Here is a 14,481-nt window from a genome sequence, read left to right on the forward strand (position 1 = left end):
AAGACCCCGTAGAGTATCTTGCAAGAGCTCGTTTTCCCACGTAGCGTTCGGCCTGTCCGTTTGTGGCTGGGTGGTACGGAGCAGATGTTACCGCCGTGATGCCGTTCTCTCATAGAATTTCCGTATTTCTGCCGACACGAATGTTGTTCCGTTGTCGGAAACCACCTTGTGGGGCAATCCGAAGGTTGCGAACAACGAGCGCGGTGCCTCGATGACAGCTGTCGATGTTGTTTTGTTCATATGGCGAACTTCAACCGATTTACTGTAGGCATCCACAATTACCAGGAATGCGGACCCGTCAGTTGGGCCTACAAAGTCGAGGTGCACGGTGTGCCAAGGTGTGCTCGGTCTGTCCCAGTCTGGTGCTGGAGCTCGTGGCGGAGTGCGTTGATTGTATTGGCAGGCTGTGCACTCTGCCGCTAGTGTCTCGATATCCTTGTCGATTCCCGGACACCACATGTAGCTGCGGGCGCACTTCTTCATTGCGACCACGCCTCGGTGTCCGGCATGAATGAGAGCCGTGGCTTGTTGTCGAAGTGGGCCTGGAATGACAACTCGTGATCCTAGTGTGATGCAACCACGATGACAGCGCAACTCCATTTCTCTCTTACGAAAAGCGTTGAAATTTTCATCCTTGAGCTTTTGAACGCTGCCCGCCTGTAGGGCTTTGTACAGCTTGGACAATGTCGGGTCGTCTTGCGTGGCCGTTGCGACTTTGTCTGCTGTTAGTGGGGGCCTTGGTAGTTCTTCGAGCATGAGCGCGCAGCCACCTTGAGGTGAGTCCTCAGTTAGTTAGCTGAGGGGTAAGCGGCTCAGTGCGTCGGCGTTTTGGTGCTTGTTTCTGGGACGGTATACAAGGTCGTAGTCATATGCTGACACCTTAATACACCATCGGATCATGCGAGGTGATAGTGTCTGTGGAATCTGCTTTCGGGGCCCCAGGATACCCAGAAGTGGTCTGTGATCTGTCACAACAGTCACTTGTCTGCCCGCGATGTACTGATGAAAATTGCTTGGCACCCTAGACGACGGCGAGTCTTTCACGATCAAGCTGAGAATAATTGCGTTCCGCAGGTGAAAGCGTGCAAGAAGCGAAGGCGATCGCTGCTTCTCTGCCTTGATTGTCAATTTGTGAAAGCACCGCACTGACGCCGTAGGGCGACGCGTCACATGCCAGGAGCAAAGGCTTTGTCTCGTCATAGTGCCTGAGCACCACACTGTCACGGAGCAGCTCCTTAAGGGCATAAAATGCTTCCTGTTGGCAGGAAAAAATATTGATGCGCACACACATAAAACCAACTCGCCAAGCAGCAAGTTTTATTGAACCATACTTCCAGTTGGCGTGGCGACCAAGTCCAGGGGACGCGTTTTTCAACAGGTTGTAGAGGTCGTTGGCCACCGTTGCTCGGTGTTTCAGGAAATGGTCATAGAACGTTAGGAGACCCAGGAATGATTGGAGTTTTTGCTGATTGGAGCGCGTGCCTCCATGATGGCACGCACCTTATCGCTGGTGGGGTGAATGCCCTCAGCATCAATCAGATGACCTAAAAACTTCGCTTCAGGTATCGCGATGCAGCACTTATCGATGCTCAAGCGAAGGTTTGCACTTGCGAGCAGTTTCACTACCAGTTCTAGGCGTGTAGCATGGTCCTCGCTGGTTGCACCACTGATGATTACGTCGTCTAAGTAGACGCACACACCAGGAATTCCTTGAAGCTGCGATTCCATGTACCTTTGAAATATGGCTGGGGCTGCCGCTATCCCGAATCCAAGTCGCTTTACCCTGTACAGTCCTCTTGTGGTATTAAGCGTGAGCACCTCAGAAGTTTTTTCCTTCACCTTCAGCTGTTGATATGCCTGCGTGAGGTCCAGGGTGCTGAATATTTTCCCGCCCCGTAGCTTGCTTAAAACCTCCTGTGGTGTTTGCAGAGGGTATGAAGACGATTTTGTCGCCAAGCTCACAGTGGACCGGTGGTCCCCACAGATACGTAGGCTTCCGTTCTTCTTCCTCACTCCAACCAGAGGTGTGGCCCTGTCTGAGTGCTGTATGGGCGCAATAATACCCTGTCGTTCCAGCTTGTCGAGCTCCTTCTCGTAGGCAGTTTGAAGGCAAACGGTATCGATCTGGCCTTTAGAAACTTCGGACGGGCCTCTGGGTGAAGCTCTAGGTCAACAGGCGGCCCGTTGTGTCCAGAAATTTCTTCCGAAAAGACCGTCCCGTACTTCATCTGCAGCCACTCGACGAGCTTTTGTCGCTCACTTGAGCTTCCTTCGGCCGCCTGTTTGATGCCGCAGATCGCGATGTCGAGAGCGTGGAACCAGTTTCTGCCTAAGAGGCTAGAGGCTAGAGGCTAGAGGTGCCTTTCGCAATCACGACAGGCAGTTTCGTCAACGTGCCGCTGTATGCTACTTCTACGTTGGCGCTGCGTAGAATTGGCAGGTCCTGTCCTGACCATGTTTTCAGGTGTGTGTCTTCATTGAAAAGGGGTGGAGCGTTTCGTGTCCATCTGTTGCGGCATGTCTCCTCGCTGATGAGCGTGCAAGCTGCTTCCGAGTCAACCTCAAATTCTATGGGCTGGCGGTTCACAGCAAGGGCGACCATCATCTTTGGTCGCGTGCCGACGTTGACGTTGTGCAAGTCGTACAGTGATGTTGGTGCGGGTAGGCTGTGCTGCGTTTCAACTTGCGTTATCGATCTTGGGGCGTTCCCGCTTTTGTGTCGTTGAGGTGGCCCCTTCGCGAGTTTCTTTGAGATGCAGGCCTTCTCAATGTGACCGGGTTTGTTGCAGAAATTGCACGTAGCTGCTCGAATTTGCACGTCTGGGGGCTGGGTTGCTCATGGCAACGCCAGCAGCGTTGTGGTTTAGACGATTTCCCTGCACCTGCCTAGTTGTGATGACCTCTGTGAGCCGCTGCATAGTGAACCGGCTCGATGGTCCCTCGCATGTCTCGCTGCTGTTGGCTAGCGCTTTCCGCTCGAACAGCGATATCGTAAGCTTTCGTGAACGTTAGGTCACTCTCAGCAAAGAGTCTTTGTTGCAGGAAATCGTCCCGTAGTCCACACACGAACCTGTCGCGCAACATAATGTCCAAGGGTAGCATCGTTGCGTTGGACGGTGGCGTTGTTGTCGTCTGCTGTTCGGTAGCTGCTGCTGCGGCTGCCTGTGTTGGGCGTAGCGTCCCGAAGTTGCAGTCGGCTGCCAGCGCCTTTAGCCGACAAGGGTACCAATATGGGTTTGTTGGTTCATCGTAAACTGTCTAGTAGCATAGCGCGGGGCGACACAAGAACAAATAAGAAGTACGAGACGAACACAAGCGCTAACTTTCAACAGCGAAAATTTTATTTTCAGGATCGGTCATATATACACACATAAAATCACGCGACAGTAGTGAGATATTTTCGTTTACAACTGATAGCACATGAAAAATGGCGTTCAATCTTATCCGTCATGCAGCAGTTTAAACATGGCAACCAACCTTAACTACCGGGCATGTGCAAATATTCAATTTCTTTGGTGGATAATGACAGTGACACCTTGCTGATACAGCGGTCGCTGGCAGAAAGGATGCGATCTCTCTCTATTATCAGTCTTACAGGCTCCGATTTACTTCTTACAGGCTCCGGTAATGACTACCATGTCGGTCTGTGATAAGAAACACAAGGATCAGTTTGTGAAGAGCTATAAGGTGGGCTAGTTGGTGTTGATTCATCTTCCAAGGTGCGCTTAGTGAACACAAACAGCACAAACGAAAAAAGTACAGGACATAAGGCAACGAGGCAAGGTCCCATGCGCTGTTCGCGTTGTTTATCGCATTCCCCTCTCGTGCGGCGATTGTTCCATAGGCCAGACCGGAAGATGCATTAACGACAGGTTGACGGAACACCGAAATAAAGTGGAAGGTGGGTCAGGTGACGGTATTTTAGCACTTCACTGCAAAACGTGTGCATGCCACCCGGTACTAGAGAATACTGCCATTCCCGTGTTCCCGTGTTGTTTGGCTAAGCGAGAATTCATCTTAACCGTGCTTCTCTTAATGGGAGTTTACCTACCTAGGTGTGCATCTGCATTGCCGATAATGCGAGGTAAGGTTTCCACAGATCACGAGTTTTTTTTTTTTTTTTTACGTTGTCATGCTCTCTCAGCCTGTCGTTGATACATAGACCTGACTACCCAATATATCGCTTTCTACACGTCAGTGGTGCTGAATATAATAACTTCAAATAGAAAAGATACGCTGAGGCCCACAGTCTTGCCCGTTCTTTTAATACCTGGTGTAGGTAAAGCAGCATAGCCACTTTTCTTTGCTGTCTTGTGTTGCCAGGTTTTGGCTGGCATCATTGCCCTTGCTTAGAGCCGCTGACATGTTACAGTTTCATATTTGATGGTTGTCCATTTTGTGGCGCCAGTTGCTCCACCCTGTAAATTTGGAGAAATAAGCAACATGGGATCCGTCTGAAAGTGTAATCCCCTGTGTGCTGTCGTGCCAAAGTGCATTTCGTTGGTTCCTGTTCCTCGGGAGTAACCACTGATGGCGACCGCAGTGTCTCTCGGTACTGCTCGGCATACACTTATAACAAGAATGCAGCGTTCGTCTTGGAGACCAGAGGCAATGGACTTGCCTGGAGCTGCCCAGTGCCCTGTAGGCGCCAAATTTGTCGATCGCAGTTTGAAAAGAATGTGACAGGGCACTTCTGTGTTCTAGTTCGGTGTGTGCCAACGTAAACAGGGACAGTGGCTTCTTTCATGTGACCAGCAGGTATGGCTTCGGTCAAAAAAAAGTGTCATGTCAAGAAATATGATTGAATATGATTGAATAACTTTTCATCTTAAGGGGTTAAAACAGAATGGTTTTAAGCACTCATGAAGCTGAGCAACGATCATCCGCACATCGACGCTCTTACTTTCTGAGAGCACAATATAATCATCTACTTAGCAAAAGGTCATGACAGTGCAAAAGTAACTCAAAGTGATGAGCAGCATCCTGTCATGGTAAGCCAAGTACAGGTCACTTATGAGTGGTGCTATGCAAGAGCAGATACAGATCCCATTTGTCTGAATAATAATATCTTTACTAAAAAAGGTCGATTCCTGGAATCAACGTGTCAGCAGCTGAAAAAGTCCCCTGAAGTCATATTTACTCCACTCCAGAAGTGCACTGATTCGCCTTCATTGATCACATCTTCAATACAGAACATTATTTCCTGTGCAGAAGGGCTTGAATGTCTACAGAAAACGCTCATAGCCTCTATGCATAAAGTTTTATGAATCCAGTCACGACTAGGTAATTAAAAAAGGGTCATCAAAAGTAAGAACTTGGACCACTACTAGTGGAAACATGAAAACCAGCTGCCCTTCTCAGACACCCATAACACAAAACGTCAGCTTCATGTGCCTTAGGCAGGGTGTCGGAACGAAATGTTTTTCGTTTTGGTTTTAGTTTCGTTCCACCGCAAAAAGTTCCGTTTCGTTTCTGTTACGGAACGAAAAAAAAATGTTCCGTAACGGTTCGTAACGGTATTTCTTTTTGTATGGAAAACTTTTAAGGTAATCATATAATGAACATTGTATTTGTGATGTAGTTACTTGTGATGTAGCGGAAGTAACTGTACCACGAATTCCTACCAACTAGCACAAACCAGTATTAATAAGTCATAGTATTTATTTTCTCAAAAGACAAATACGAATTTTTTAGCGGGCTCAATGCTTTGTGTCAAGGGATTGAGCACGATGTCACAAGCACCACGTCATTGAGTGTACTATCTGATGTGCGAGACCGCTGTTCTGATAAAAAGATCGCCAGGCCTGTGTGGAACACGCAGTATAGTCACAACGAAAGCTGGAAGAGCGGACTTTGTAGAGCCCGCTGGAGAGTCTATTGGAGCAATAATACAAGTACACATGCAAGGTACCCACTACGCCATAAATCATCCCAATTCTTCTGAAGGAGAGAAGTTCCCACTATGCCATTTTTCGTCATTCTTCGGAGTCTCGTGGTACACGCTACACATATGCAAGGCATTATGTGCACTTTGCGCTGTGACTGATGATGATAAAGAATTATGGCTGAGCACTTTGCAGTGGGTGGGAAGAAGTGTTGCAGAAAGGGCGCCTCCATTCAATTTCGATTCTCTTGCGGGGAATTAGAACTTGCCCCAATTCCATTCTTTTCAATTCCTCGGAATGAAAAAAAACTTAGCTCATTTGCAGTGTGGGAGTGGCCGGGCAGTTCAATTCCATTCCTGTGATTCCTCAACGTAGGAAACGCATCTTGATAGTTTTATCGAGTTAAGAATGAACGCCCCATAAACGTAATGTCATCAGATGCATTAAGAACTGCAAAAGTACGCAAAACACGTTACCAAGGTCCAGGGATAGTAGCTTGGTGACATATCTCGTGCAGTACAACCACCCTACTAATTCCCATAGGGGCAGTTCTCCTGCTACGTGTAGTGCATGGTCAGCATGTTTGAACGAATGCTTAAATGTGTTAATGCTAAAATGACGACATAGCGTATTTTTATGCTGACTAAAGATGTATTCAAGAAGACTAAGCAGTTCTGCCACGCGTCTGGAGTGGTCGTGAATATGGAGAAAACTAAGATTTGGTTAATGGGGAATCAGACCCTCTAGATCTGCTGGAATTAGTTGGAACGGTGCACCGCTCGGGCACCTTGTGCCTTTGTATCGAATACGGAACACTGGGTCGCACTGCTCGTCAGCACTCACGCTTGTCAAGCCCGCCTCGCAAGTATGGATGGGTGAGGAGAACTTTCTGTGTTCGCCTGTGCGCAGGTGCGCAATGTCTTCCTTGTCGCAAAGGTTACTTACGTGCGTCAGGTACCAAGCAGCTCGTGAAATAGAGATCAGGCTGTGAATAGTGTATTCGCCACTTTCGTGTGGGGGTATCAATGGGAACCAACGCGCAGGGGTAATTTGTTTCTCCCTTCGGTATCTGCTGGGATAATGCATTTGTTTGTACACTAACTTACGCCTTGGTTACTTGTAGGCACGCTGCTTATAAATGTACTGTGCTTGTAATCAGCCAAGCCATTTTAAAAATACTGCTTTATTGTTAATTTCGAGGCTCTGACTTACTAATGTTTGAAGTTTGAAAAACAGCACGTAGATGAAAACGTGCTATATTGTCGGAAAAAGATGTAATTCCATTCCCATTCCATTCCGGGCAAAAAGCGCTTGCTTCCATTCCCATTCTATTCCCCCAAGCATTGTCCCCATTCCATTCCGGGGTCGCGAAAATGTGGAATGATTCCGGAGTCATTCGAATTCTGGTGGGGCAACTCCGCAACACTGGTGGGAAGCATTAAGCAACACACTCTTTGCGCTATTACCATTGTGTGATGACTGGTTGTTATTTTACTCTTCTGCCACGCTATATTACATATGTTAACACGATTCCTTACCCGACATGACGCCTGTATCCAGTATTTTTGCGATGGAGTTCCCATCCTGTCCTAGAAATTTGTTTCTCATTTAATTTTTTCTTACATCACGCGATAGCGCTCACGGACAGCGGCGGCGGCGGCGGACAACTATGGCGCCAAAATCAGCTGTTGTGATCTCATAACAGCTTTCGCTGTAACAAACTTCAGCGCCGACAATGCCCTCTCTATGCTGGTCTGCGTGACAGGCGCGCAGAAGTCCACTTGCGTTAATATAAACATCTCTGGCTGCCAATGTTTTCGTTTTTCGCACAATTTCAGCATATCTTTGATTTGGAATTCCTGCCCGAGGCACGCGCTAGTACTGTACCCTGAGATATGCTAACATTGCATGAGCTCAGTTGCTTCGTGTTGCGAAGTTTTCTCTTGAAGCGAAAAACGACTGAAAATATTTCGGTTTCACTCCAGAACGAAATAATAAATAAAGTTTCGGTTACGTTTTCGTTCCGGTCGAAAATATCGTTTTTAGGGGCTAAGCTCCTTAAGACGGCATCCGTTCGTCCCTCGTAGTCGTAGTAGTGCGTAACCAGTCGTAACGCTAGTACCAGATCTTGACCTCCAAGGTGGTGCCGGTGGGAGATTTTTCCTGTACGTTGTTGAACAATAAAAAATTCGCAGCGTGCGCGTTAACTAAAAGCCGAATTCTTCTGTCTCTCATTCCCCATTAGCAGCCATTGTTTACCTCCAAGGTAGTGCCTGGTGAGATTTCTCCTGTGCGTGATTAAACAATAAAAATTTTGTTCAAAACGCCGTTGATTGATGAAATAAACCAACGAAAGACGTCAGATGTTTTCTAAAAGCAAAACAAAAGAACGCCAGGTGTTTCTAAAGCAAAACGAAAAGACGCCAGCTGCTTAACGAAAGACGCCAGATGTTTTCTAAAGCAATGGTTTTCTAACCAATCAAAATTCACAGCGTACATGTAAAATTAAAGTGAGCTGCAAGTCGTCATAACTCATCGAACCTTTAGTATAAACGCGCCCGATCTCACGTCGGTGATGATGTACTGGGCAGAATTCACGGAAGATTCACGGTTTACCGATGAACCTCCGCAGCTTCGCCCACTCATCATCATTCACTCCGTGGATGTGCTGTGATTTTTTTTCGTTTTCGGTTTCCGTTCCGTTTCGACACCCTGGCCTTAGGGCTAAAAATGCATTAGGAGGCAAACTGGCTTCCTCATCAGTAGAGCTAGCATATTCAGATCGTGGCACAAACACAGTGCCTTTACCTTGGCAAGTGAGACGCGGTGGCTCCCTGTGAAAGTTGCAGTAATTGTCAGTCGAATCTCCTTGTGATGGGTATGTCATCAGGTTCAGGGGACACGTCGCATTGTAAGTTACTGTAGTGGCATGTAAAAAATATTGCACAGCAGTACATCGTCACATTCACTTTGCTCTGAAGTAACACATCTGAATGGAAAATCCTACTGAAATGATCACCTATGCCTTGTGCCTCAGAAAAAGGATGGTTTCAACAATGCTTTTATTATACTTGAAATATCACATCATGTTTTGTGTACAGTGCTCAGATTACTGGCTATCCTGGTGTTTTTCTTTTAACATAGAAATTTTTACATTGCTATGCTTTGCTGTCGAAATCTGTTGTCACAGGCCTGGTAGACAGGTAATCTGCTTATCCCAGCTGGTGTGTCATCTCACTTGCTTTGATTTTGAAATAATTTAGCCTGCAGCATTTTTAAGTGTCTAGCAGTGAGTGCCACATCAGTTGTTTTTATGAGCCATGCGATAATTTTCTTCTGAGAAACAAATTGCATTTCTTTTACCAGGACTAAGGAAGCGCAGGAGGTCTATGAGCGAGCCCTTTCACTGGATGCCACAAACCCCGACATCTTGTACAATGTACGTTGGTCCGGGTGAACTCTTTGTCGCTGTAGGTGGTTTCAGAAATGCATTGAAGTTTATCAGGTTTCATTGGTAAATCTTGTATATCACTCTTTCATTGAATGAACAAGCTGATATTCCAACCAATGGACCATGTGATATGTTTGATTCACAGTGCATATACAGGGACGTGTTTATTTCGCTTAAAATGTTGTGAGAGAAAGAGTTTCTGCTCGTTTGGTCAGCATGATTGCTTGCCTATTTGTTAAAAATGAAATGTACTTTTGTTTACGTAATTGCTTTGAAGCTAGTGTCACCAGCAGCTGCAGTGCAGATATAGCATTGAACCTAAGCCATGTGTGCCTTTCTTGCTGTGCACTTTCAGCTTGGCGTTGTGTTTTTGGAGCAAGGCAGACCAGGGGATGCGCTCATGTACTTCAACAAGGCCTTGGAATTGGACCCTGATCATGAGGTGATTGAACCAGTCTCAGCTACTTTACTTGATTTAGAAAGTATAGATTTTGTCCCACAATAAAAACCTTTGGGAAATCTTTTTGTCCCAGAATAACAGTCACCAGTGCATACATTGACTTCCTTGACCGTGGTAGCTTAGCATGTTGGGTGTTGCATGCTAAGCATTGATTCTCGGCCACAGCGGCCGCATTTTGGTGGGAGTGAAATTCAAAAAACACCAATGTGCGTAGAGTGAGGCACACGTTAATGAACCTCAGGTACTCAAAACTAATCTCGAGTCCCCCACTATGATGTTCCTTGTAAACATATCGTGGTTCTGGCATGCGAAACCGCAGAACTTATTAATTCTTTTAAAGCTCGGCACTTGTTACTTTCCTATTAAGCACATTACTGCCATAGTGCAGACACCACTTGTGACCTGGCAGTACTGGCGATAACAGAAGGAGAGTCACGCAACATTCACAATCGTTGTTGTTGGACAGAAAGGCGCCCCTTTTTGTTGAGAGGGCAGTTGCGCCTCAAACTATGGAGCACAATAGCAGCTGATGATATACTTATCTGCAATTTTTTTCACTCTTGTAGCTTACTCAGATTTTACCTATAGAAGGTCATTTCAGCGCAGACCGTTGCTTTCACCTGTATTATTTATAATCACTGTCTATTTCGTGATCACAGATGTCTTCTAAAAATTATAAACTTGCATAACAAGGTGAAAGCTACGGCAGGCTGGTTGTTGGTAGTTAAACTGCAAACAGCACAAGCTACAAGGGTGTAGAAGCACTACGTCTGGGGAAAATGGCAGCTTGAAGCGATAAAAATTCTTTGGATAGCCAACATTTCAAAAAGTGGTCTTGTCTTCTTTAAGGCAGCAACTGCCTTGAAGACCCCAAGAATTTTTCAAGGGCATAGAAAAGGCACGCAGAGTGCTGACCATCAACTGACTTTATTGAAGTGATTGACGAATGTATAGATATGTCCACATAGCACAAAACATAAAAGGTGGCGAATCACCATTACAGGGCAAGTGCAACAGGAGCTGTCTTAGCTGATAACTTTCACATACAGTGAAACAGCAGCCATGTGTATTTCATTATAGAAATTTTATGGGCTTCAATGATTTTGTGCATAATTTGTTTTTTCTCTTTAGCATCACGTTTTTCAAACTTACAGTAGATAAAACGCGCTAGTATTTGCAGGCTGCACCCCGATAGCCACTGACAGCTCTCGTCACGTTTAAGCAGTGCAAAAACACGTACATGAATGCTGTGGCTCCTAACACAGGTAGTAGGCCACTACTCACGGGCAGCCACTGGGTCCTCAGGTCCATCCACGGAATCGTCATCGTCAGAGTCCTCGGACCAGAACACATGACTTTCTATATCTGTTCAAAACTCTAGAGAGCTGTCGTCTGAAAAGTAGGTCGGTCATTTTTGTCATTGGGAAATAAGCATTTATGGTTAATTTTGTGGTTTTCACTATAAGAACCTTTCAAACTAATGAACACTATGTCGCGACCCCTTGGTGTTTGCTATACCAAGATTCCACCGTATGCCAACGTCTAGTGAGATGTGCTGTGAAGATGTGAAGTTAAAAGGTGATATACTAAACGCGCATAAATGTCAGTAGCTCACCAAGTTCAAGGAGCCATGTGCTATCACTCACAATGATACTGCAGCTGCGATATTTTACCAGAGACCATGCTGTGAATCGTTTGGACAGATTGTACGCAGGGAGCTGACATTGTGTAAAACTAACTTCGTGCCAGATAACTAATGATGGTTTACTGCCAAGAATGAATGCAGGGTGAAGTGGAATATAACTTGGTGGTAGACTTAAAAATGTGCTTTCTGCTCTCAGCCTTCTTATAATCTCGTTTTGTTATTTATTTTTTTTTATTCATGTACCCAAAGGCCCGAGGGCATTACATAGGGGGGGGGGGGTAGCATACATAAAACCAACACTAACAATAGAGTAATAAAAAGCTTGAAAATATCAATAACATCGTATAAATAATAACAATCTTAGAGAAGTAATTAAAAAGGCAAAAATACACTAAAAATGAAAGCGTAACACGAGAACAAACGAGGCAGGACATTTCTCTCCTAAACAGTAGTCAAGTGACCGAGTTATACAGCAAGCTAGATAAATCACTATATAAGTTCACTATGGTAGCTGTTTGGGCTTGTTGGCTTCGCATGACACAGGTTGAAAGCGCTAAAGACGAAGACAGAGAAGAGGCTTGACACACACGCAGAGCTCGTGTGTGTCGAGCCCCTACTCTGTCTTCGTCTTTTGCGCTTTCAACCTGTGACACTATATAACCACATGAGCACTAACAGACAATAATGCCAAGGAAAGTATAGGGGATGTTATTAGTAGTAAATGTAAGATAAATGTGAAGAAAGAAAAGTGGACGAAACAATAACTTGCCGCGGGCAGGGACCGAACCTGCGACCTTCGAATAACGCGTTCGATGCTCTACCAACTGAGCTACCGCGGCGGCCATCCCCCCGTCCACTTTATAACATAAACTAACATAAATAACAAACTGTGATATGCAGGCATGTGCCACATGTCACTGAGGGAAAGGATTAGACGTAGGCGACTAGACGGGCGGACGGACGTCCGTCCGAAAGAAAGAAAGGAAGAAAGAAAGAAACGGCCAGTGTGCCTGATGTTCGCTAAAAAATGTTTTCCATTTAAAATACGGACAGTAGGGACGTCTCTTGACACGGTCGCGGAGGGGGAGCGTGATGGTGGACGTGCTGGCCGGATTGAAGTGGCAGACTTGCCTTGTGTATTTGGACAACGTCGTCGTGTTTTCCTCGACCTTCGACGAGCATCTCCGGTGGCTTGAGGCAGCACTTCAAGCAATCAAGAATCAAGACCTCTGGACTGACCCTGAAGCCAGAAAAGTGCCGATTCGCGAACGACGAGCTCTTGTTTCTAGGTCATGTGATCAGCAAGTCTGGAGTGCGCCCAGACCCGCGGAAAGCAGCTGCCATCGCCGACTTCGCGTCACCCACCGACAAGGCCGTGCACCGATTTCTCGGCTTATGCGCCTATTAAAGACGCTTCGTCAAGAACTTTTCACGGATCGCCGAACCACTGACGCTTTTCACTAAAACTAACGTGGAATTCAGGTGGGAAACGGCGCAAGTGCAAGCATTTCAAGAACTTAAACGACGCCTGCAGACGCCCCTCATACTTGCTCATTTCGACGATTGCGCCGATACGGAAATGCACACCGACACAATCAGCGTACGACTGGATGCCGTCCTTGTGCAAAATACCGACGGGCTTGCAAGGGTTATCAGTTATGCTAGCCGGTCACTATCCAAGGCAGAAGCCAACTATTCCACAACAGAAAAGGAATGCCTTGCCATCATCTGGGCTACGTCAAAGTTTCGTCCATACCTCTATGGCAGGCCCTTCAAAGCTGTCAGTGACCATCACGCCTTATGTTGGCTAGCTAACTTGAAGGACCGTTCAGGTCGTCTCGCACGATGGAGTCTGAGGCTTCAAGAATTCGACATTACCGTCGTGTACAAGTCCGGACTAAAACACTCTGGCGCCGACTGCCTGTGTCGTGCCCCCGTCGACGCGCCGCCGCACGACGACGACGATGACTGCTTCCTCGGAAATATAAGTGCCGACGACTTCGCCGAAAGGCAACAAGCCAACGCGAAACTGGGAGGGCCTTATGGAGTACCTCGAGCGCAAGACCGCTGGTGTTCCGAAGGTATTCAAGTGAGGACTGCCGTCGTTTTTCTTACGGAATGGCGTTCTCCTGAAGAAGAACTTCTCGCCACTTCGAACCGACTACCTTCTTGTCATGCCCTCATCATTGTGACCAGAAGTCCTCCAGGCCCTACACGACGACCCGACGGCTGGACACCTAGGTGTTTCCCGCACGCTCGCCAGAATACAGGAAAATACTACTGGCCACGCCTTGCTGCCGATGTCGCCCACTACGTTAAGACTTATCGAGATTGCCAGCGACGGAAGACACCGCCGACTAAGCCAGCAGGACTTCCGCAGCCAATCGAACCCCCTCACCGGCCGTTCCAGCAAATCGGGATGGACCTACTGGGGCCGTTCCGGACGTCGACTTCCGGCAACAAGTGGATCGTCGTAGCAACTGACTACCTCACCCGCTACGCCGAGACAAAGGCCTTGCCCAAAGGCAGTGCCGCCGAGGTAGCCAAGTTCTTCGTGGAGAACATCGTCTTGCGTCATGGCGCCCCAGAGGTCCTCATCACAGACAGCGGTACCGCCTTTTCTGCGGACCTAACTCAGGCGATCTTCAAATGCAGCGAGACGAGCCACTGAAGCACCACCGCCTACCACCCGCAGACCAGTGGCCTCACCGAGCGTCTAAATAAGACCATCGTCAACATGCTGGCCATGTACGTCGACGTTGAGCATAAGATGTGGGACGCCGCCCGTCCGTACGTGTCCTTCGCTTACAACACGGCCGTCCAAGAAACGGCGCAAATGGCGCCGTACAAGTTGGTCTACGGAAGGAGCCCAGCGGCGACGTTCGACGCCATGCTACCCGATGTCACCGACGAAGAAAATCTCGACGCCGCCGCTTACTTACAACGTGCCGAAGAAGCTCGACAGCTTGCCCGCCTGCGCATCAAGACCCAGCAGCACACCGACAGCCGTCGCTACAATCTTCGACAGCGCTTCGTGGAG

At 47.3% G+C, this 14,481-nt stretch overlaps 1 protein-coding gene across 1 annotated transcript in view; it reads left to right on the plus strand.

Moving 5' to 3' along the window:
• LOC119382298 (protein O-mannosyl-transferase Tmtc3) overlaps nt 1-14,481 on the plus strand; it is a 473,291-nt gene that overhangs the window by 222,270 nt on the left and 236,540 nt on the right. Inside the window, exons 10-11 of the mRNA XM_049413068.1 lie at nt 9,252-9,324; nt 9,692-9,778. Of these exons, the coding sequence (XP_049269025.1) occupies nt 9,252-9,324; nt 9,692-9,778 (160 nt within the window). The remainder of the gene's footprint in view (nt 1-9,251; nt 9,325-9,691; nt 9,779-14,481) is intronic.

This window comes from Rhipicephalus sanguineus, chromosome 2 (assembly GCF_013339695.2).
Source record: "Rhipicephalus sanguineus isolate Rsan-2018 chromosome 2, BIME_Rsan_1.4, whole genome shotgun sequence".
NCBI lineage: Eukaryota > Metazoa > Arthropoda > Arachnida > Ixodida > Ixodidae > Rhipicephalus > Rhipicephalus sanguineus.